Source organism: Pinus tabuliformis, chromosome 3_2, assembly GCF_031772625.1.
Source record: "Pinus tabuliformis cultivar Carrire ecotype Pingquan chromosome 3_2, CPIR1, whole genome shotgun sequence".
In the NCBI taxonomy this organism is placed as follows: domain Eukaryota; kingdom Viridiplantae; phylum Streptophyta; class Pinopsida; order Pinales; family Pinaceae; genus Pinus; species Pinus tabuliformis.
In genome coordinates this window covers 1,278,423,556-1,278,447,414 of record NC_142302.1, presented here as the reverse complement: position 1 = coordinate 1,278,447,414, position 23,859 = coordinate 1,278,423,556, and the positions used below count along the sequence as shown (strand labels likewise).

General features: G+C 41.5%; 1 protein-coding gene across 1 annotated transcript in view; it reads right to left on the bottom strand.

The window, feature by feature from the left end:
- The window catches only part of LOC149185412 (uncharacterized), a 116,802-nt gene extending 93,451 nt beyond the window's left edge, over positions 1-23,351 (bottom strand). Inside the window, exon 1 of the mRNA XM_089415652.1 lies at positions 23,121-23,351. Within this exon, the coding sequence (XP_089271778.1) occupies positions 23,121-23,351 (231 nt within the window). The remainder of the gene's footprint in view (positions 1-23,120) is intronic.
- Between the last annotated feature and the right edge of the window lie 508 nt (positions 23,352-23,859).

Sequence of the window (23,859 nt, the reverse complement as noted above, 5' to 3'; positions counted from 1 at the left end):
TCCACCTCGGTAGCAACTCCCTCTACCTTGGTCTTGCCCTGTTAGGTATTGTTCTGACTACAGTACCCCACCAGCTCCACTCTGCAACTTACCCACAGCCTCCTAAACCCTAGCAAACTGAAGGTTAGAGCTCCTAGGCTCTGCGCAATCCCGGCACCGGCAAATCAGCCTCCTCAACCAACTGCGTCAACCCTCCTAGCCTCTGCGTGGCTCTGCGTGAGCCTGCCTTTGCCTCCCTCAACCTCTGTGCTACCTCTTCCTGGCTCAATCTTGATGATGCAGGCACTACATCACCCCTTCCTTGCTACTACTCTGCTAGGAACAGCTTCTGTCACTCGGGACAACTGTTTTCTGTTGTTGCTGCTCTGTTTGGCTGATGTCCTCAGTTCTCCTGTGATCTGCAACCACGCTCTAATACCATGTTGGAATTTCTAAGTCTGACACGTTAGAAACCCTTCATGCACTTTATTGATTTATTCCTACCTACTTGTTCTGTTAATTAACAAGTTATTTACCATGTAAATACTGGAAATAAATACAAATGCATGCTCAACACATTACAGATAATCAACTGAAGGAAATAGAAACAAGCACACAAGTGACACCGTTGTTTTTAGACTAATGTCCCTGGAAAAACCCAATGCAGAAAAACCGATGCAACTATTTGAGGGTTTGATTTATTGAGCAGTTTCAGAATACAATCTTAGTGCCACATCCAGCTCACCCAACAGAGAAAAATCTCGGCAGTAGTACCTCTCTACTCGGAAGCAGATATTCCGATTGAAACCCCAAATAAACACTTTGGCAGCTCCACAACTCCAATTTGCCCCACGAAACCCCAATGTCAGCCTCTAGGGACTGTGTTAGCCTCTCTCTGGCCCAGCGTCACTCCGGCTTGGCCTGCATCAGCCCTCTGGCCCTCTGCATCATCCACGCTAGCCCTCTGAGGCACTGCACAGCTCCTAGATGCCCCTGCGTGAGCCCTGGCTGGCTCTGCATGAACCCTTGGCTGCACTTGCGTCCTTCTCTCCAGCTACTGTGCTAATTCTCCCGGTGCTATCTCTGCCTCTCTACTTCTGTATTCACTGCCCCTCAACTACAACTCTGATCACTCTCTCAACTTTCTTAGCAAACCCAACCCCAGAAAGTCAAAATCTTGATCTCTTGGTGTGTTCTCCAAGTGACCCTCAAGCCTCCTCTTATACTTTTCTTGTTGATAAATCAACAACCGAGATTAAGTCCCTAATCAACGGCTAAGATTAAAGTTGGCCTGATCAATGACTTTTGGACCATTCTAACACAGTTTTATATTAAGTCACATTAATATTTTCATTTCCCAAAGTTTAGACTTAGGGACTCCATTAAAAATATTAATTATTTTAATATCTCCCAAACTGTTTAGAATCTGCCCAAACCCTTTCTGGGTATTGGAGATCTCATGTGCCTTAGCCTCTCCACCAATTTTTGTGGCTAGAGCACATCCAATGCTACCCCAAATCAACATGATCTACCAAGGGTGGTCACCAAAACTCTTATTCGTTCACCTTCTCCCAAGTCTAGCCACATTAGGGTGCCTAAGGCATCAAATTCTCAATAAGCTAGCCACTAAAAAAATTCGATTTCCTAAGATATCCTACACTGGCCTTTCCTCTAGCCCTCCTCCAAATTTGAATACATTCTGACAGTGGAGTTGCGAGAAAAGCCAAGCCCTAGCTCCGGGACCAAAACTTGCCTGGTCATCCCTAAGGCTAACACTTCCTAGGGTCAAACCAACATCTTTGAGTAATTATATTTTCTTCAAACCTCTCTCCAACTTGTCTAGGGTAAGAATATCATTGGTTGCTACATTCCTTCCTCATACCCTAAACTAGGTCCACTTAGCCCCATGTGGTCCCACTCCTTAAAAAGACCATTCTTCAATAACCATCTGGGATACCAATTCTAACAAGGATTTTAGGGATTGAGAAACTCCTTCACAAGTCTTATCCCATAAACTTAACCCTCAAATCCTCTCTTCCTTTCCCTAGATTACCTAGTACCTTGTTTATAAAGCAAGCAATATTCATCCTTCAAATTCTGGGAAAGGGTTAATCGGAGACAAGTTTGTCTTGTTACTGAGGTTAACGACATTATCATTATTGTTTCCTCATTTTTCCATTTATCCCGTCAAGCGGCACAACATTTTTTGGCGTCGTTGTCGGGAACCAATTTATTGGACCTTAGTGTTGACGACATTCTCATTAATCTTCGTAATCCTCTGATCCATTTTCATCTTCTTAACACTGCATTCACTAATGCCAATGAGGATAGGATGCAGAGCTTGATTAATGACATGAAGGCTCATCACATAAAACAAATGAAAATTATGGAACCAATACATGCAAACGAAATGAATGCCAAAGAACTGATCAGGTCACTCTTCAAAGTTACAAATGTTGGAAAAATCGCAGCTCCAACCAAGACCAAAGGATCCAGTGCAAGAACCTCCCAACCCGCCCAAGCAGCCTTCATCTTATGAAGAGGTCATCGATTCCATTGAGAAATGGTTAAACGAAGATGATCCAGGCAGGAAAGGAACTGAAGGAAATCAGATCGATGATTGCAACACCTATCCAGTGGCTTTGACAAAACAAGGTCACGATAATAAGGAAGAGCAGGTTACAAAAATCAGTGACATTCCAAATTTTCCAAATGAACGTTATCCGAATCAAATAGAAAGTTGCATATTGACCGCGTTAACATTTACATCGCATCCTACCGAGAGCAAGTGGAAAAGGCGAAAGAGAAGGAAGAAGTTTGATGCATCCAATGCTTGAGAACAGCCTGATATTTTGATAAGGCAAAGTCCTAGCATTGTTAGAATTCAGCGTGGCACATCCAAGAAGCAGCCCAGAGACTTGTTGTTGAAGTTTTTAAGTCTACCAGTTAAAAACCCTCCATGCACTTTATCTGATTTATTCCTACCTACTTGTTTTGTTACTTAACAAGTTATTTACAATGTAAATACTGAAAATAAACACTAGTGCATGCTCAACATATTATAGATCAACAATTGAAGGAAACAGAAACAATCACACCACATGCCATCGTTATTTTTGGACCAATGTCCTCAAAAAACCCAATGTGGGAAAATTGGTGCAACTATCTGAAGGTTTTCTTATTAAGCAATATCATAGTACAATCTAGGTGCCAAATGTAGCTTACCCAATAGAGAATTTCCTTGGCAGTAATACCTCTCAGTTTGAGACAAATGTCCTGGCTGAAACCCGAATAAACCTACCGGCAGCTCCTCAACTCCAATCAACCCCAGAAACCCCAGCGTCTACCTTTCTGGACTGCATTAGCCCCTTTCTGCCCAGTGCTGGCCCTGCGTCACCCTGAATGGGTCTGCATCAACCTTGGAGGCCCTACGTCAGCCTTCTAACCCTCTGCATCAGCAACGCTGGCCTCTCTGAGGCTCCGCGTAGCTCCCGGCTGCCTTTGCGTGGCCCTGCGTGCTACTACATCACTCTCTCTAGTTACTGCACTTCTCTTCTGGCACTATCTTTGTCTTTCTGTCTCCCTATACGCAATGCCCCTCAGCTACAACTCCGATCACTGATTCTATCTCTCTTAGCAAACCCTACTCTAGAGAATAGAATGACTGATCACTCTGGTGTACTCTCCAAATGAACCTCAAGCCTCCTCTTATACTTTTCTCGTTGATATATAAACGGCCGAGATTAAGTCCCTAATCAACGGCTAAGATTAGATCTGGCTTGATCCATGTCTTTTGGACCATTCTAACACAGTTTCATATTAATTCACATTAATACTTTAATTTCCCTAAGTTTAGACTTAGGGACTCCATTAAAAATATTAATTATTTTGATATCTTTTGAACTATTTAGAATTTTCCCAAACCCTTTCTGGGTATTGGACATCTCATGTGCCCCAACCTCTCCACCAAATTTCGTGGCTAGAGCACATCCAATGCTACCCCAAATCAACACTCCCTCTTAGCGAGGACTTTGCTCTAGCAATACTCCTCACTGAATATTACTCTGATCATCCGGCATCGGTCCCTGTGCTGATGCTAGGCCTGCTGCCCACCATCCTCTGCATTGTTGTATCCTGTACCACTGCCCATGGTTCTGACACTTCCACTACTACATCTGTACAACAACTCCCTCTGCATCCGTGTTGTTGCTGGTCCTTTCTCCCAACACTGCATCCGCACTACACCTCCTCTCATCATGCTGCATCATGCTACCCATTGCTGCACTGCAACTCAGTTACTGAGAAGTAACTGATCTCCCAACTGTGACCTCTCTGTTGGGCTAGAGACCCTCCTGATGTTGAAGCTCCCTCTGTCGCTGACAAGTGTTCCCTCTCTGACATATGCGCTGCTGCAACAACTCCCCGCATCTCGCATTGTTGCACACCTCTTTGTGCCATCTTGCATTGGTGCAACACTCTCGTGCCTCTCACACTGTTGCAGCCTGCTAGCCTCGCGCTGTCTCGGGAATCCTTCACTATAGCTCTCTCTACTGCTTCATCTGCATCTGTCTCTACCCACATCAGCCAGTCCTGCTACTCCTCTTCGTGGCTCCCGTAGCAAGGTCTAATCCAAGAGGCTGGGTACCTCGAGGATCCTACCCCTCATCACCTGTAGTTTGCTTGACTACAGCTCAATGTCTCCCCACTTCTGCTCAAGTGGTGCGTGTGTACTCATGGCACAGTCATTGTCTGTCTCCACTTCCTTCTCTGCCCTTGCTGGTGCTGCCTTAGTCTCGAAAGACTCTCCCTTACTCTTCTTCCTTGGACACTGAGTCGCATAATAACCCAGCTCCCCACAATGGTTAGCACTTGATCTTGGAGATATCCTTCTTCTGCTTTTCCTGCTTTCCCTCAAATGCTAGAGGGCAACATCTTCCTCCTGCTTGACTTTGATCCACTTACTGCTGCTTCCCACCTTTGACTGTCATCTGATCTCTTCTTGGCGAAGAGCCTCCCACATCTCATCCCAAGGTGGAAGTGTCCCTCTGCTCAGTATACTCTGGACAAATACCTCCCAGTCTTCTAAGACAACATTTAGGGCCATCCTCACCATCAATTCCTGATCTAGCGTGGCTTCTATAGTAGTCAACTGATCTCGGATCTCATTCAGCCCTCTGAGAAAGGTGTTAATCGGTTCTCCCTTCTTCATCTGATATGACCTCAGCTGATTCTCTAGTAACATCCTTCTCTGCACAGAAGTATGTTGGTACAATTTCTTAAGGGCCTCCCACATCTCATATGTTGTTTCCTTCTCGGCAATGTGTGGTACTACATGGTCCTTGACCCCGTCAAGGATGATGCTCTTGGCTCTCACCATTGCCTCCTCATACATGTCTTCTCAGTTGGGTTGACTGGGATAGCTATTGTCTTCAAGGTGAAGTGCTTGACACGATTTCTGTCAAGTACGGATAAGATTCTGGCCTTCCAGACTGCGAAGTATGACACTCCATCCAGCCTGTCCTGGTCTCTTACTCGTGTAGCGCCATGATGCTCTTCTACTTCCCTCTTGGAAGTTCCCGATCTAACTCCCTCTCAATCTCGATTTCCCTCCTGGAAATCCTTTTGTCGATGTCTAGATGCCCGTTACTCTGATTGTCTGTGCAACCGCACCACTGATCCGGGTTTCTTGACTAGAAACCCTCGGTAGCAACTCCCTCCTCTTGGCCTTGCCCTGTCAAGTATTGTTCTGACTACAGTACCTCACCAACTCCACTTTGCAATGTTCCCACAGCCTTCTAAACCCCAACAACTTGAAGGTGAGAGCTCCTAGGCTCTGCGTAATCCCGGGACCAGCAACCTGTCCTCCTCAGCCAACTGCGTCCACCCTCCTAGCTTCTGCGTGAGGATCCCCTTGCCTTCCTTAGCCTCTGTGCTACCTCTTCCTGGCTCACTCTTGATGGCGCAGGCACTGCGTCACCCTTCCCTTGTTGCTGCTATGCTAGAAACAACTTCTGTCACCTCGGGACAACTGTTTTCTGTTGTTATTGCTCTGCTCGACGGAAGTGCTCAGTTCTCCTGTGATCTGCAATCATGCTCTGATACCATGTTGAAGTTTCTAAGTCTACCAATTAGAAACCCTCCATGCACTTTATATGATTTATTCTTACCTTCTTGTATTGTTACTTAACAAGTTATTTACAATGTAAATACTGAAAATAAACACTAGTGCATGCTCAACATATTACAGATCAACAACTGAAGGAAACAGAAACAATCACACCAAATGACACCGTTATTTTTGGACCAATGTCCCCGGAAAAACCCAATGTGGGAAAACCGATGCAGCTATCTGAGGGTTTTCTTATTAAGCAATATCAGAGTACAATCTGGGTGCCAAATCCGGCTTACCCAATAGAGAATTTCCTTGGCAATAAAACCTCTCAGTATGAGACAAATGTCCCGGCTAAAACCCCAGATAAACCTTCCGGCAGCTCCTCAGCTCCAATCTGCCCCAGAAAACCCAGCATTTGCCTTTCTGGACTACGTCAGCCCCTCTCTGCCCAGCGCTAGCCCTACGTCACCTTGAATGGGTCTGCATCAGCCTTAGGAGGCCCTGCGTCAGCCTTCTAACCCTTTGCGTCAGCAACGCTGGCCTCTCTGAGGCTCTGGGCAGCTCCCGGCTGCCTCTGCGTGGCCCTGCATGGGCCCTGGCTGCTACTGCGTCACTCTCTTTAGCTACTGCGTTGCTCTTCGGCACTATCTCTGCCTCTCTGTCTCTGTACTCAATGCCCCTCAGCTGCAACTCCAATCACTGATTCTATCTCTCTCAGCAAACCCCACTCTAGAAAATAGAATGATTGATCACTCTAATGTACTCTCCAAGTGACCCTCAAGCCTTCTCTTATACTTTTTTCGTTGACATATCAACGGCCGAGATTAGATTCTTGATCCATGTCTTTTGGACCATTCTAACACAGTTTCATATTAATTCACATTAATACTTTAATTTCCCTAAGTTTAGACTTAGGGACTCCATTAAAAATATTAATTATTGTAATATCTCCTGAACTGTTTAGAATCTGCCCAAACCCTTTCTGGGTATTGGAGATCTCATGCGCCTAACCTCTCCACCAAATTTCATGGGTAGAGCACATCGATGCTACCCCAAATCAACACTTGCCAAAAAGTCGGCAGATGCTCAATATACACTATGTTGAGGACATTTGATGCCATGGGCATTGTTTTGTATAGTATCTCTAACCCTTTTCGCTTTTGATTTCATGTCGTTAGATAGTTTATTTCATGCATTTATATTATGTCTTTTATATTCATCAGTTTATTAGAGTAGATTTTCTATTCCAGCGGTATTTTATATATCTGCGTGATGATTTCGATGTTGAATGGATATCTATTTGATGGACCTTTGTTTCCTTGGATGCAGGATTCTGGGATTCTCGCGTTACTTCTTGGAAGCATCGTGTCCCCATATGGTTGTCAAAGTTCCAAGGAAGCGGAAGTGCCAACTTTTTCAACAAGGATTAGATCACATATCAGCAGTCTCTGTGTCATAATCATTCCATTCTGCAAGCTATATATTGTAAATGATCCTAGTAAAACCTTGAGTCTATGTAACAACCTAGGTAAGCCTATAATTTGATGATGAATTCTATCCTAGGAGGTTTTTTAACCTCACTGATTACCTATGTTTTTTGACACGCTAATCAGAAGAGTTTTTTTCCTCCAACTTAAACCCCCAAAGCTAGGGTGAAATTTATTGTCGAATTATCAAGTGAGTCCTAGTGTTTTAGTCGAGTCTGATGTAAAAGTGGTTTGGGAATAATTTAAGCTAATTGGCTTAATTATTTTATTACAAATCACTTGGTTTACTAGATCATATTGAGTCGCAGATGGGTTGTGTCTTGAGGGTCTAAGACAAATGTGTATTCCCTCTTTGAGTCTTGTAAATGAAAAATCATATGTATTAGAGAGTTGAAAAAATAATTAATCCCCTCATTTGTAAATTAATTAATTTTTCTGGCGAAATAAAATTTAATCCTAAGCCAAAAAATTAATTAATTAAAGTCAAGTTAAAATATCTTAAGAAAATAAATTCTCCAAATGGAAAAATTCGTGGGTCTTAAAAGAATCAATTTTTAAAGGTCCTCCAGCAAGGGAATATTGTTTTTTTGAACAAAATTTGGACCCTTGGACCTTGGTGGTTAAGTCAAAGTCAAATTTTTGAGGAAATTGTCTCTAAATAATCAATTTTGAGCTAAATAAAATGGAATTAAATGATAAATTCGAAAATTCCTCATAAATAAAAAATCAGCGGCCAAGATTATTTTGACAAGAATCAAAGAAACTAGCCGTTTTTTTTCAATTTGGAGGATTTATCTATAAATTAGAGAGTCAATTGAGTCTCTAGTCATCTTGATCTCTGACTAGAAAATTTCTGTTGAAGCAGCTTTGTAACTAGTGTCTCATTGGGAACTATTTTTTCAATCATAATAAAGACTTTGGGGTGCAATTCAAGGTGTTCTTGCTTATTGATTTGTGATATGTGCTGACTACAAGCATCTCTACTTTGTGCTGAATATTGGTAAGATTTGTTTTTTCATTAGATGGAGATAGAACCACACTATTGATAGTTTTGGACTAATCTGAGGTGGTTTGATTCCCCATGTGATCTAACAAATTATTTTGAGATAAATTCATAGTGCTTGCAGGGACTTCAGTCCTTGGCCTCCAAGTTCATAAACTTGAGCAAGAATTACTGTTGTTTGGATTCCAAATATTTATATGGTGGATTAAATCTTCGCTAAGGCTATATTATACAGTGAGGTTTCTAAAGTATTTTTAGCCATTCTTCAAAGGAAAAAATTCCATAAAAATATTTTTCTCAAAGATTTAAATTTTTTAAAACCCTTGTATATTTGTAGATCTTGTGAATAATTTTATAAATCTAACATGCAAATTATTTTTCTAACTTGGGTTTTGGGAATTTTTAGTATTTTGTATATATTTGGGGTTTGGGTGTTTTTATTTTCATTTTTGCAGGTTGGATCAAGGAATCAAGTAAGAGAAGAGCTAGATCTAGGCCCTTGAGGGTAAGATCTAGTCTCTAGACAATTTTGCAGGGACATTTACTGAAGATTTGACGGCAAAATTCAGATCCGAAAAACAAAAAAAACAAAAAACAAAAAACAAAAAACTTTTTCGAAACACGAGTTTTCAGTTTTTGGCCTCCTCTTGCCATTTCAGCCCCCAATCTATCATCCTAGCCCTTTTATCCCCACAAATTTGTCTCCCTTAGCCTTGTTCTCCATTTTCTTGGCCTCTTTTGCCCTAAATTGACCTGAAGCCCTAATCTGAAGTTTTAAGGCTAAATACTTGGCGTTTGCAGACTCGAGGTCTCAAAATTCTTATTTTTTAAGCGGCAAAGTGGTCCCAAAGTTTTATCGATTTTCAATGATGGGATCTTCAAGGCCTTGGGCCTAGGGTTGACCCTTGTTTTCTGCAGGTTTATTACAGCAAGCAAATTACTAATAAATAGGCCCTAAAATCACACTAAATGGTTAAAATCATTTAAAATTGCAAAATCTTCATTTTCACAAATTTTGGCCACTTGGGTATTTGAGTTTTGGCCTAGATCTAACATTTAAGCTTGCTGGATTTTCTATGCATAACTGAAATTTCTGCAGTTCTGAAATTTCTAAATCAAATACTTAATAAGGACCAAAAACTGAAATTTTCAATTTCCGGAAAATTTTACTATTTTTAGAAATATTAGGGTTTGTCTTAAGCATTGTTGGGTTGTTGATCTATCACTGTTTCACTATTGTAATAACATATCAGTTCTGAAATTTTTGAATCACATTTTCTAAATAACTCAAAAAATTATTTTTTTCAAGTTTGGCGAATTTTTTCTATTTTTAGAAATATTAGGCATCTATTTTTGGCTTGATTAGTTTGTTGATCTGTGGTTAACTTACTATTGTAACAAACATATCAGTGCTAAAAATTGTTCAATCAAACTCTCTAAAAGCCCTAAAATCGAAATTTTCAAGTCCTGGTGCATTTTACTATTTTTTTTATATAAGCCATCTATTTTTGGTAGTTTTATCTTGCTGATCTGTCTTGGCTTACTGCTGTAAATCAAAAAATCAGATCTGAAATTTGACTGAATACATCATCTTAAAATGATCTAAGCAGGCTGAAGTACATTTGTTGGTCATTAGAATTTCAGTGTTTTATGTGTTGAAGTGGTTTATGCACTGTTGTTACAAGTTACAACATTGATAAGATCTAAATTTTCTGAAGTAGTATTGCTGGTATAAATCTGTGATCAACATCTTGATTGACTATTTTAAGCATTTGGCATCTTGGGCTACTTGGTATCTTGTGGCATATTGTTGAAATTTACACTTGTATCTCTATGCATTTTATGTTGTGTAAAATTGTAATTCATTATTGTTAAGTACTCTTAATGAGATTATAATTAAACACTTAAACAACTTAAGAAAATCTTAAATCAAGATAAATCTCACTCATAATCTCTTGCATAAGCATACTAGATCTAAATTTGCATTAATAATTTACCTCCTAGCATAAGCTAGGTTGATAATGTTAAAATTGGCAACTAGGGCTAAACTCCACATAGGTCGTCTTATTTATGACAGCTGATATTTTTCTTGGATTCCTCTCCCCGAGAGGTGTAGGATTGATCTAAAGATCATCTGATTCCAACATGTGCAAATGAAGTTATGAATTTATTTTGATTATGGACAAATTTTCAAGGTCGGCCAACAAACTTATGTAGGCTCAAAAGCCCAACAGTCACGTCTACTCATCCTCAACATTTGCTATAAATACATGATGTGTTAGCCTCATTTGGACACACTCATCTTCACACTTCTCTCTCTCTCCTCATTGATTGGGTATGGATTTCTGGGCCTCTCTCTCTCCACACGTCCGAAATTTCAGGAGAGCAAAATTTCAAGAGGCCGAAATTTCAAGAGAGCGAAATTTCAGGAGGCCAAAATTTCAGGAAACTGAATTTCTGTACAGTTTGACCAAGCGATGAATAGCATGCGTTGACCTCCTTTGACTACGTTTTTGTGAGGGCTATCTCTGTTTGGCAGCCACATATATGGGCACATAAATCGAGGCTAAAAGTTGATTGTTGACCAGCATTGACTACAGCTAGGGCTGACTGCAGGTGGGCTATTTGACCAGACTTTGACTGGGCTGAATTTGACTATTTTGAGGGTTGTTTTATCTTGTTGTTTGGAGGCCGAAGTTGACAAATTTGCTGAAGGTCAAATTTGCCCTGTTGACCAGCGTTGCCTTTCTGCTTAGGGCTCTTTTGCTATTGCTATAAATTATCAGATTTGTAAATTGTATTATCTCTCTCTACTGAACTATTGAAGACTAAAAGAAGATTTGATCAAGGGTTTCCCACATTGTGGTTTGTCCCTGGCTAGTGCCACATCTTGTGTCCTCTTGTCTTGGCTTGTCTTCTACTGTTTAATGTTTATGTTCTACCTACATTTTACTATCATGTTGATGTGATTGCTAATTTGAATATTGATACTAGTCTAATAAAGAAATTGAAGTAAAATTGCTCTAAAGCATAGAACATACCATTGTTACCAAAAATTAAGATGGTATCGGAGCTGAGGTGAAGACAAAGCCCAAGCAAGAGTGAAAGAGCAATCACCAAAGACAGTTGGACAAGGTCAAAAGGCTCAATGGGTCCCTCATCCTACTTCCCGGTTGAAGAAAGGCTCCATGATAAATCTTACTATTATGGATGGAAGATGTCTCTTGATTTGACCTTGGAAGAAAAAGAAGTGATGGATTATGTGCAAGGTAAAATCCTTGAGCCTCCTTCAAATACATCGGCTGCTATGAAGACCAAGTACAATAAGACCGAAGTCAAAGTGAAGAAGATTATCAGGGATTCCATTGACAAGCATCTGGTGGCCTATATCTCCGAATTGAAGACCTCCAAGGAGATCTATAAAAGGTTGGTCGACATGTTCAAGGTTAGTAATGCTAATCAAATTCTATTTCTCAAGAATAAGTTGAAGGATATTAAGAAGGACAAGGATGAGGACATTAAATCCTATTTCTTGAGGATTACTGAGATCAATAATGATCTACGCTCGATTGGAGAAGTCATTCTTGACATGGAACTTACTCTCACCACCCTTGGAGGACTCCCACCTAAGTGGTATATATTTAGAATCATTATACTCAACAATGATCGAATTCCTAGGTTTGAAGAATTGATGTCGAGATTCATTCAAGAAGAAACAAAAATGGTGGAGCAAGAAATGCTTTCTAATAGAAGCAACCCCACAGTATTCTCCACTCATGCCATGAGGAAGAACAATGCAAGTTCAAAGAAGCAAAGTCAAGGAAGACTGAGATTCAAAAATGGAAGGAAGGGAAGATGCTTTGTTTGCAATAAGTTTGCCCACTATGCAAGGGAGTGCCCAAATAGAAGGGACACATCGCATGATGATGATCACAATCATTCCAGGGGCAACTTCAACAACAGCGATCAAAGGAATGGCAGGTCCAATGGCAAAGGAAAAAGGAATGCGGGACATCAAGGAAATGGTCGACCCTCCAAGAAATCAAGGAACTCCAAGTATGAAAAATCCAATGTTGTTAACAATAACCAAAAGGAGTACTATCTTATATCGGCCCTCTCCACTGTCTCTCCTTCGGACACTTTGGGAAATTGGCTGATTAATAGTGGTGCCTCAAGGCACTTCACCAGATACAAGGAAGCCCTCTCTAATCTGATAGAAAAGGAGACAAACTTGGAAATCATCCTTGGAGATGATGCCACCTATCCTGTGAAGGGAGTAGGGAATGTTACCCTTCAATTGAATCAAAGTAACACTATTCATTTGCAAGAAGTACTCTATGTACCCGATCTCAAGAAGAACCCAGTGTCCATTTCAGCAATGGAAGACAAAGGATTCAAGGTGGCTTTTATCAATGGAAAGGTACGTGTTTGGAAAAGAAATTTTAAAGATGTTTTTACTCTTGGGTTTAGGGTTGACACTTTATATCAAGTTGGAGGAATTCCATTGGGAGCCATGTCTTGCGACACATCTCTACAATTTGAACTATGGTAGCGGAGGTTCGCCCATCTTCATTATAAGGCCCTACCCGATGAGAGACAGATGGTGACAAGTATGCCCGAGTTCAAAGTAGAGCATGAAGGTGTATGTCCGGGATGTGCCGAAGGAAAACTTACAAGGGTACCATTCCCCTCAAGTAATAGCAAAACCACAGACATATTGCAATTGATCCACTCCGACATATCTGGTATGATGGCTATAAACTCTTTGGGAGGATACTTATATTATCTCACCTTTATGGATGATTATTCTCACAAGACCTGGATCTACTTCTTGAAGAAGAAAGATGAAGTGTTCACCTGGTTCCGTCACTTCAAAGCCTTGATCGAAAACCAATCCGAGAAAAAAATCAAGATATTGAGGACCGATAATGGGACCGAGTACGAACCCAATGAAATCCAAGATTATTGCAAAGAAGCTGGCATTAAGAGGGAGACTACAACACCATACACCCCCGAGCAGAATTGTGTGGCTGAAAGGAAGAATCACTTTATTGTAGAAGTGGTTCGTGCCATGCTTCATGATCAAGGCCTTCTGAAGTTTCTATGAGGTGAAGCTGCAAAAATCGTTGTGTATGTTCAAAACTGATGCCCTCATCAAGCATTGGACTCTAAGACTCCCAAAGAATAAGAAACTGATGTCTCTCATTTTAGAATTTTTGGAAGTCCCATATATTTTCATGTGCCAAAAGAGAAAAGAAGCAAATTGGGTGCATGTGGGAAGAAAGGAATCTTTGTGGGCTATAGTGAAAATTCCAAGGGATATAGAATTTATGTGGTTGGTCAAAAGGAAGTTGAGATAAGTCATGATGTCAGTTTCGACGAAGATATGGCCCTCAGGAAGATCAACAACCTTCCTATCTTAAGGAAGGACAAAGACGCTGACACCGGAAATCAAGGTGAAAAACAGGACGAAACGATGCCTGATGTTGATGAACCAATGGATCCTATGGATCCTCCTCCTCATGAGCCTTCCTCCTCCAAAACGAGGCCCTCATGGCTTAGGGAGACTCTCGAAGATGCCGAGAGATACATTGCACCAAGGGGGACTTTCCGTGAAAACAAGAAGCCAAACAGGTATCAAGGATATTTGACAACCATGAGCACTATAATTCAAAATGAGCCTTCATCATTTGAAGAAGCCGTGAAGCATCAAGTATGGAAGGATGCTATGAATGAAGAATACGAGTCAATTATGAATAATGATGTTTGGGATGTGGTCCCTAGACCCCAGGACAAATCAATTTCTAAGTCTAACACGTCAGAAATTCTTCCTGCATTATTTGGTTTATTTCACCTACTTGTTTATTCCTTAACAAGTTATTTAACCATATAAATACTGAAAACAAACACAAATGCAGTCTCAACTCATATACAGATCATCAACTGAAATAGTAGACAAACACACATGAGACACAGTGGTTTTTCGACAATCGTCGCTAGAAAAACCCAACTTGGGAACACCGGTGTGGTAGTTCTGAGGGTTTTATTATTAAGCAGCTTTCTTGAGTACAACTAGGGTGCCAAATTGGTTCACCCAACAGATATTTCTATTTGGCAGTAATACCTCTCTTCAGAAGCAGATATTCAACAAGTCTGCCCCACGAAAATCCTTCCAACATGTCTCCAAGGCTTTGTGTCAACCCTGCTAGCCTCTGCGTAGCTCTTGAACCCCCTACGTCAACCCTCTGCCTCTTTGCGTCAGCTTTCTATCCCTCTGCGTCACCCACGCAGGCCCTGTTAGCCTCTGCGCAGTCTCACTGGCCTTCTGCGTAGCCTCCTCAATCACTGCGCTAACCCTCTGGCACTATCTCTCCCTCTTTGCTATGCACTCACTGCCCCTCGTTGCAACTCAGTCACTTGTTTGATTTCTCTCAACAAACCCTGCTTCAAAAAATCGAATTGATTGATCAATCTTGATGTATCTCCAACTGACCCTCAAGCCTCCTCTTATACTTTTTCTGTTGAGTCTTCAACGACCGAGATTAAATCTCTAGTCAACAACTAAGATAAAATTTAGCTTGATCCATGTCATTTAGAACATTCTCACCCAATTTTATATTAATACCCATTAATATTTTAATTTTCCTAAGTTTAGACTTAGGAACACCATTAAAATATTAATTATTTTAATATCTCTCTAACTAAGTGGAATTTCCCCAAACCATTTTGGGTCTTGGAGATCTCATTTGCTTTAGCCTCTCCACCAATTTTCATGGCTATAGCACATCCGATGCTACCCCAAATCAACACTCCCTCTTAACAAGGAATGTGCTTTAGTAATGCTCCACCACTGAACATCACACTGATCATCCAACACCGGTACCTGTGTTGATGCTTGGCCTGCTGCCCAACATCCACTGCACTGTTGCCTCCTGTACTGTTGCCCATGGCTCTGCCACTGCCACTACTACATCTATACTGCAGCTCCCTCTCAACATGTGCTTCATGCTGCCCCCATGCTGCCCATAGCACTACCACTGCCACTGCTGCACTGCAACTCAGTTACCGAGAAGTAAGTAACTGATCTACCCAAGTACTGACATCCTTGTCAGCCTAGAAGCCTCCTGATGCTGAAGCTACCTCTGCTGCTATCTGGTGCTTTCTCTGCTGCCTTTGCGCTGCTACAAACACCTTTGTGCCTCTCGCACTGCTGCAACCTCCTTTGTGCCTCTCTGCACTGTTGCAACCACCTTTGTGCCTCTCACACTGCTGCAACCTCCACTGTGCTGCTACAGACCTCTGCACTCTAGCACTACCTTGTCGCTCCATCCGCATCTTGCTTCTACCGACATCCGTCATCCTGCTACTGTCATTCGGGGCTCCCGTAGCTGGATATGATCCAAGAGTTTGGGTACCTCAAGGATCCTGCCCCTCATCTTCTGTAGTCCTCCTGACTACAGCTTGATGTCTCCCCACCTCTTCTCTAGAGGTGTATGAGCACTCATGGCACAGTCGTCATCAGTCTCGACTTCTTTCTTCACCTTAGCCGGAGCTGCCTTGGAGTCAGAAGCCTCTCCCTTATTCTTCTTCCTAGGACACTGGGTTGCATAATGACCCAGCTCCCCACAATGGAAGCACTTCACTTTGGAGATGTCCTTCTTCTTCCTCTTCCCTGTTGTCTTGCAAATGCCAAAGCCGCATCCTCCTCCTCCTCTTTCTTGATTCGACCTCCTTTGCTGCTACTTCTTGCCTTGGTCAACCATCTGATCTCTTCTTGGCGAAGAGTTGTCCACATCTCTTCCCATCTTGGAAGATCAGCTCTGCCCAAAATGCTTTGGACAAATGTCTCCCAATCCTCGGAGACTGCATTCAGGGCGATCCTCACCATGAACTCCTGATCCAATGTGGTCCCTATGGAAGTAAGTTGGTCCCGAATCTCTTGCAACCTACTAAGGTATAGATCTATCTGCTCCCCTTTCTGCATCTGATATGACCGCAACTGATTCTCCAACAGCATCTTCTCTGCACGGAAGTGCCCTGATACAATGTCATCAAGGTATCCCACATCTCATTTGCCGTGTTCTCCTCGGCAATATGCGATATTACATGATCCTTGACCCCATCAAGGATTATGCACTTTGCCTTCACCATTGCAACCTCATACCTTTCATTATCAACGGGGTCGATTGGGATAGCCACGGTTCTTAAGGCAAAGCCCTTGATGCGATGTCTATCTAAAACAGACAGGATCCTGGCCTTCCAGATGACAAAGTTGGAGGCCCCATCCAACCTGCCTGATCCGTCAGTCCATTAATTGCCATCTTTTCTCTTTTACTGGACTCCCTCTGAGACTCGATTTCCCTACTGGAAATCTTCCTGCCAACTGCCAATCCGCTCCTCTCCGATCCTCTTTGCAACTGCAATTCAGATCTGGATTTCTTGGCTAGAAATCCCTCAAGGCAACGACTCCCTCTACCTTGGTTCAATCTCATTAGGTACTGTTCTGCTTTGATAGCAACAACACCCCACCAGCATCCCAATCCACAATCTACCCACAGCTCCCTAGGCCCCAGCGGCTGAAGAAACTGAGCCTCTTAGCTCTGCGCAATCCCGGCAAGATTGAATCGCTCCTCTGGCCAACTGCATCAAGCCTACCTAGCTGAATAGGATGACGTGGCTCTTCGTGAGTCTTCTCTAACTCTCTCTGGCTCAAAATGGTAACGCAAGCCCTCTGCGTCACTCCTTCTCTACTGCTTTTTGCTTAGGAGCAGCTATATCTCTCAGAATAGCTACTACTGCTACAAATGCCTCTGATTAAGTTGGTGTCTTCAATTCTCCTGTGCTCTGCGATCCTCTGATGCCATGTTGAAATTTCTAAGTCTAACACGTCAAAAATTCTTCCTGCATTATCTGGTTTATTTCACCTACTTTTTTATTCCTTAACAAGTTGTTCAACCATATAAATACTGAAAATAAACACAAATGTAGTCTCAACTCATATACTGGTCATCAACTGAATTAATAGACAAACACGCAAGAGACACCATTATTTTTGGACAATCATCCCCGAAAAAACCCAACTTGGGAAAACCGATGCAGCAGTTCTGAGGTTTTTATTATTAAGCAACTTTCTTGAGTACAACTAAAGTGCCAAACTGGTTCACCCAACAGAGATTTCTATCTGGCAGTAATACCTCTCTTCGGAAGCAGATATTTAACAAATCTGCCCCACGAAAATCCTTCCAGCACTTCTCCAAGGCTCTGTGCTAGCCCTACTAGCCTTTGCGTAGCTCTAGAACCCCCTGCGTCAGCCCTCTGCCTCTCTGCATCAGCTTTCTGGCCCTCTGCATCACCCACACAAGCCCTATTAGCCTCTACACAGTCTCTCTGCCCTTCTGTGTGGCTCCTGCTGGCTCTGCGTAGCCTCCTTAATCACTGCATTGGCCCTCTTGCACTATCTTTGCCTCTGTGCTATGCACTCACTGCCCCTCGCTGCAACTCAAATCACTTGTTTGATTTCTCTTAGCAAACCCCACTCCAAAAAATTGAACCGATTGATCAATCTTGGTGTATCTCCAACTGACCCTCAAGCCTCCTCTTATACTTTTTCTGTTGAATCTTCAACGACTGAGATTAAATCTCTAATCAATGGCTAAGATTAGATTTGGCTTGATCCATGTCATTTAGAATATTCTCACCCACTTTTATATTAATACCCATTAATATTTAAATTTTCCTAAATTTAGACTTAGGAACACCATTAAAAATATTAATTATTTTAATATCTTTCTAACCGGGAGGAATTTCCCCAAACCATTTCTGGGTCTTGGAGATCTCATGTGGTTTAGCCTCTCCACCAATTTTCATGGCTAGAGCACATCTGATGCTACCCCAAATCAACAACCTCTAAGTGGCTCTACAAAATCAAACATGGACCTAATGGAAGTGCAGACCCTCTCATTCACAAATGTAAGAGGGAGTTGGCTTCTGAATTTGAGATGAACAACCTAGGACTGATGCACTAGTTCCTAGGGTTGGAGGTCTGGCAAAAGCCAGGTGAAATTTTCTTCTCTCAAGGAAAATATGTTGTGAAGATATTGGAAAGATTTGGGATGGTGGACTGCAAGCCTGTGACTACTCCGATGGAAGTTAACTTTAAGAAGTTATGTGGTAGTGTTGCTAGACCTGAATTGGGAAATGCTTCTGAGTATCATCAACTCATAGGAGCATTGATGTTCTTGGTGAACTCTCATCCGGACATATGTTTTGCAGTTAACACATTGAGCCAATATATGGTTGAGCCACATCATATACATTAGATTGGTGCCAAGAATCTTCTGAGATATCTTCGGGGCACTATCACTCATGGACTGAGATACACTGCCAGAGATGTGAGGTCGCATGGTTATTCTGACGCTGATTAGGCTGGCAGTGTGGTGGATCAAAAGATCACTTCTGGATGTTGTTTTTCTTTGGGTTCTGCTTTGATATCCTGTATGAGCAGGAAGAAAAAATCGATTGCCTTGAGCACCGCCTAGGCCGAATATATAGCTTCTAGTATGGCCTCCTATGAAGCTATCTAGTTGAAGAAGCTCTTCACTGAGTTGTCTGGACATATGTTGGATACCACTGTGATCCTCTGCGACAACTAGAGTGGGATCCAATTATCAGAGAATCCCATGTTTCAGATACCATTTTATCCGGGATATAGTACAACGAGGAGCAATAAGACTACATCACATTGGGATCGATGAGTAGGTCGTTGATATTCTGACAAAGCCCCTGGGGAAGTTCAACTTCTTGGCCTTCCAAGAACGACTTGGAGTGTGGAGAGACCCTCTTATGAGGGTCTTGTATGAGATGGACATTGAGCTCTGGGAGCTCCGGGGGGCTTGGGGTACTTCTTGGAGCAATGAGCAACCATAGGGTGAGTGGTTCAACCTTCCCCTAGTGGTTTGTTGTGTACAGGGTGAGTGGTTCAGCCTTCCCCTGCGATACCCCTTGGCAACATGTAGGCAGGATGAGTGGTTCATCCTTCTCTTGTTGAGACATCCTACCCATGCAGTCTAGGACTCATGGGAAGTACCTCTCATCTAGCCAATGAGTAGGGAAATGAGGATAGGGACCATAGTACTATCGATGGACGCATCGTGTACTACCGTACTCCCTATGCTAGGATGACCGATATTGATCTGGGATCAATTGGAACTGACTTCGGGTCAGTAAGAGTGGTATGAGACACTCTCTTTTGATTGGAACTAACTTCGGGTCAGTAAGAGTGGTATGACACACTCTCCTTTGATTGGGACTGACTTCGGGTCAGTAGAGAATGGTATGATACATTCTCGATCACTTCTTCTTCATAGTTCAACAGTGCAGAGCAGTGCATTGATGGCAGAGATAGTACAGATTGGCAGATGGATTAGCAGATGGAGTTCTCCCTAGTTGAGAGGGAGTGTTAAAATTGCAACTAGGACCAAAATCCACATGGGTCATCTTATTTATGATAGCTGATATTTTTCTTGGATTCCTCTCTCTAAGAGGTGTAGGATTGGACTAAAGATTATCCGATTCCGACATGTGCAAATGAAGTTATGAATTTATTTTGATTATGGACAAATTGTCAAGGTCGGCCAGCAAACTTATGTAGGCTCAGAAGCCCAACAGTCACGTCTATTCATCCTCAACGTTTGATATAAATACATGATACGTTAGCCTCATTTGGACACTCATATTCACACTTCTCTCTCTCTCCTCATTGATTGGGTATGGATTTCTAGGCCTCTCTCTCTCATCACTGAAATTTCAGGAGAGCGAAATTTCAAGAGGCCGAAATTTCAGGAGAGCAAATTTCAGTAGGCCAAAACTTCAAGAGACTGAATTTTTGGACAGTTTGACGAAGCATTGACCTCCTTTGACTGCGTTTTTGTGTGGGCTATCTTTGTTTGGGCAGGCCGCATTTATGGGCATAGAAAACGAGGCTAAACGTTGATTGTTGACCAGCGTTGACTGTAGCTAGGGCTGACCACAGGTGGGTGGTTTGACCAGACTTTAACTGCGCTGAATTTGACTGTTTTGAGGGTTGTTTTATCTTGTTGTTTGGGGGCCGAAGTTCACTGAAGTTGACCGATTTGCTGAGGGTCAAATCCGCCTTGTTGATCAACGTCGACTTCTCTGGTTAAGGATCTTTTGCCGCTATTATAAATTATCAGATTTGTAAATTGTACTATCTCTCTCTGTTGAACTATTGAAGACTAAAAGAAGATTTGATCAAAGGTTTCCCCAAATTGGGCTTTGTCCCTCGCTAGTGCCACATCTTGTGTCCTCTTGTCTTGGCTTGTCTTCTACTGTTTATGTTTATGTTCTATCTACATTTTACTATCATGTTGATGTGATTGATAATATGAATATTGATACTAGGCTAATAAAGAAATTGAAGTAAAATTGCTCTAAACCATAGAACATACCATTGTTGCCTAAAATTAACAGATAGAGATATAGGACAATCCTTCTTATCTAGCTTGAGGGACCTCGACAACTCTTCGGTGGTTAACACGGTGACCTTGCAGTCATCAGAGCCATAGTTTCTGCAGCGCCGAAGGCATCGGGGGATAGAAGCCTAACAAAAGGTATCATTAATCGCCCTAGCCTGCTTCCTATTAGCCTCCTTCCCACAACCTTCCTTGGAGCCCAGGTTCAAATAGTTAAAGGAAGGTTACACTTAGACTAGGCATTTAACTAAAATTTACCAAGATCATTGCATCTCACATAGGTCCTAGGACTTGCATATCATACAGGTTAGTCAATCATTCAAGCATTGGATGTCCATCCGATGTTTTGGTTCCAATTCATACGAAGCAAGAATTTGTGACTCCATTAAGGCACTGGTCTCATAATAGAAAATCTAATCTAATCAATAATCTTGCTTAATTTCAACCAAGTGGCTAGGCCACTCATCCGTGTCTCCCACGTAAGTTGATTCTCAACTTGCTTTCCTTCACTTCATTCCATAGGGACTACCCCCAATAACCTGTTGTTGGGAGACAGCTAGAACGGAGTGGGTGGGCATCAAAATGACAACCCCCGTCCTGAACGTTGTTGCAATGGCTGTATTATCCGGGCAACAACAGAACTCACCTAACAATTCGAAATTAAATTTCACCCTAGCTTTGGGGTTTAAGCTGGAGGGAAAAAACTCTTATGATTAGCCATGTCGAAAAATACAAGTAATCAGCGAGGTTAAAAAACCTCCTAGGATGGAATTCGTCATCAAATTATCAGCTTACGTAGGTTGTTACATAGACTCATGGTTTTACTAAGATCATTTACAATATATAACTTGCAGAATGGGATGACCATGACAGATGGATTATTGATAGGTGATCCAATCCTATTGGAAAAAATTGGCACTTCTTCTTTGGAACTTTGACAATTTGAGTGCAACAGGAGCAATCGTGGAGGCATGAGTTACCCCTTTCCTTGGCCAGCGTTTTCCAACCCTCTAGTGCATATTTTACTTTAATGATTTATCTTTCTTTTTTGCATAGCTTTGGTGACTGAGCTTGCCTTCTGCTTTTTCAGGACCCCTCAAAGATGTAGCACTTTATTGCTCATCTTGGTTGGAACATTCAATATGGATAGAGCATGAAATGATGAGGAACTAGGTGATGGCTAGTGAGTGGGGTAGAGCTCATACTAAGATTTTTCCACTGTGCTTATTATATTCTAGCCATCTTTTGCATTTTTCATTTCCTTTATTTGTGGCTTCATATGCTTTTATCTTTCTTTCAGTTGCATCAACCTCTTAGGGAAAATTCTCAGCCCTGACTTAGAGATGAAGATATAGGTGCCAATTCCAATCCCCAAAGACAATCAACCCAAATAATGCAGGTGGATGATACAGGAAACATAGAAGTTGGCAAGTATGGATTACCTTGGGCACACTATATCAATTAGTTCCTTCTATTAGTGCCCCTCTTGAAGGAAGGACCTCAGGGTAGGTGCCACTAGACTAGGGGGAAAGGATAACCTCCCAGGTGAAGTGTTGGAACAAGGGTATAATTGAGACCAGTGAATCATACAACTTGGCTTATGATCCATATTAGTATGCCCCAAAACATTAAATGAAAGCACGTGATTACAAAAATGGTTAGTATACCTTTCAATAAATGAACCACCTTCCTTCAAAAAGCATGTCAGATGGGAGAGAACATTGACCAAAGCAAAGGTGAAGAGCTCAAATGTAAAGCTATCTGTGGATTATAATATGGGTATTGACTGGTTAGCTAACCAATGGGGAGAAAAAATTTCTCCTATGGGTTACCCATTTTTGGTGGATAAAAGGCCCATTTAAAAGAATTATGTTGAAACAATTTCTAATATAAATTTAAATGCAATGGTGGCTAATTTTGAGCTTTAATAGTTGACTATATTGAAATATTATTTTATATCAAAATGATAAGTTCTATAAATAAAGCCTGAACATACAATTGACATTCTAAGTTATATTTTAAAAACAATAACTTTATTAAATGCATACTTGGTAATAACAAGCTTCAAAGTGCAAGTTTGGATAATAAGCCTCTGAAAGGCAACCCCAAAGGCGACCAAACAAACAATCCCCTCCAATAAGATTCAATGCCCCAGCTACAAGTTTCTCTCCATCTTCAGCGACAACAAGCAACACACGATCATCCAACTTAGAACCTATCATGTGGAAAAATTCCCTTGTAAGATAAGCACGACCCCACCTGATAACAAATGTCAACATTAATGAAAGGAAATGACTAAATAGTAATAAAAAAAACCATGGCTCAACAAAAAACATTGTCTTCTTATACAAATATTTCGAGTTCTAAATTCGCTAAATATTTTTCACTACAGTCCCATTGAAATATTAAGTTGCATCAAGCTTCAGCAAAAGATCTCATACAATGTGCACTCTATGAAAAATAAATTTAACTCCAAAGAGCTTACTAGAAATGTATGTTCCCTTTTTCTTGCCAATATTGTCACTTGAACGTGCAACAATGACCAGAAAATGTTTTTTAAATCAATGCCACATAAATAAAACATATCTGTTCAATTTTGTGCATAGTTTATAGATATTCATGCATGCAAACAAATGAATAGTGCATATATATCATTTTTTTATTCCTCATCTTTTGCCCCTACAGAAGAAGAGATTCTTTAAAGCATACATTTTCATTGAAACAGTGAAAACAACGTTAAATGACTTAGCAACGCTAAAGCATGGTTGTGATTGCAAATATCATTAA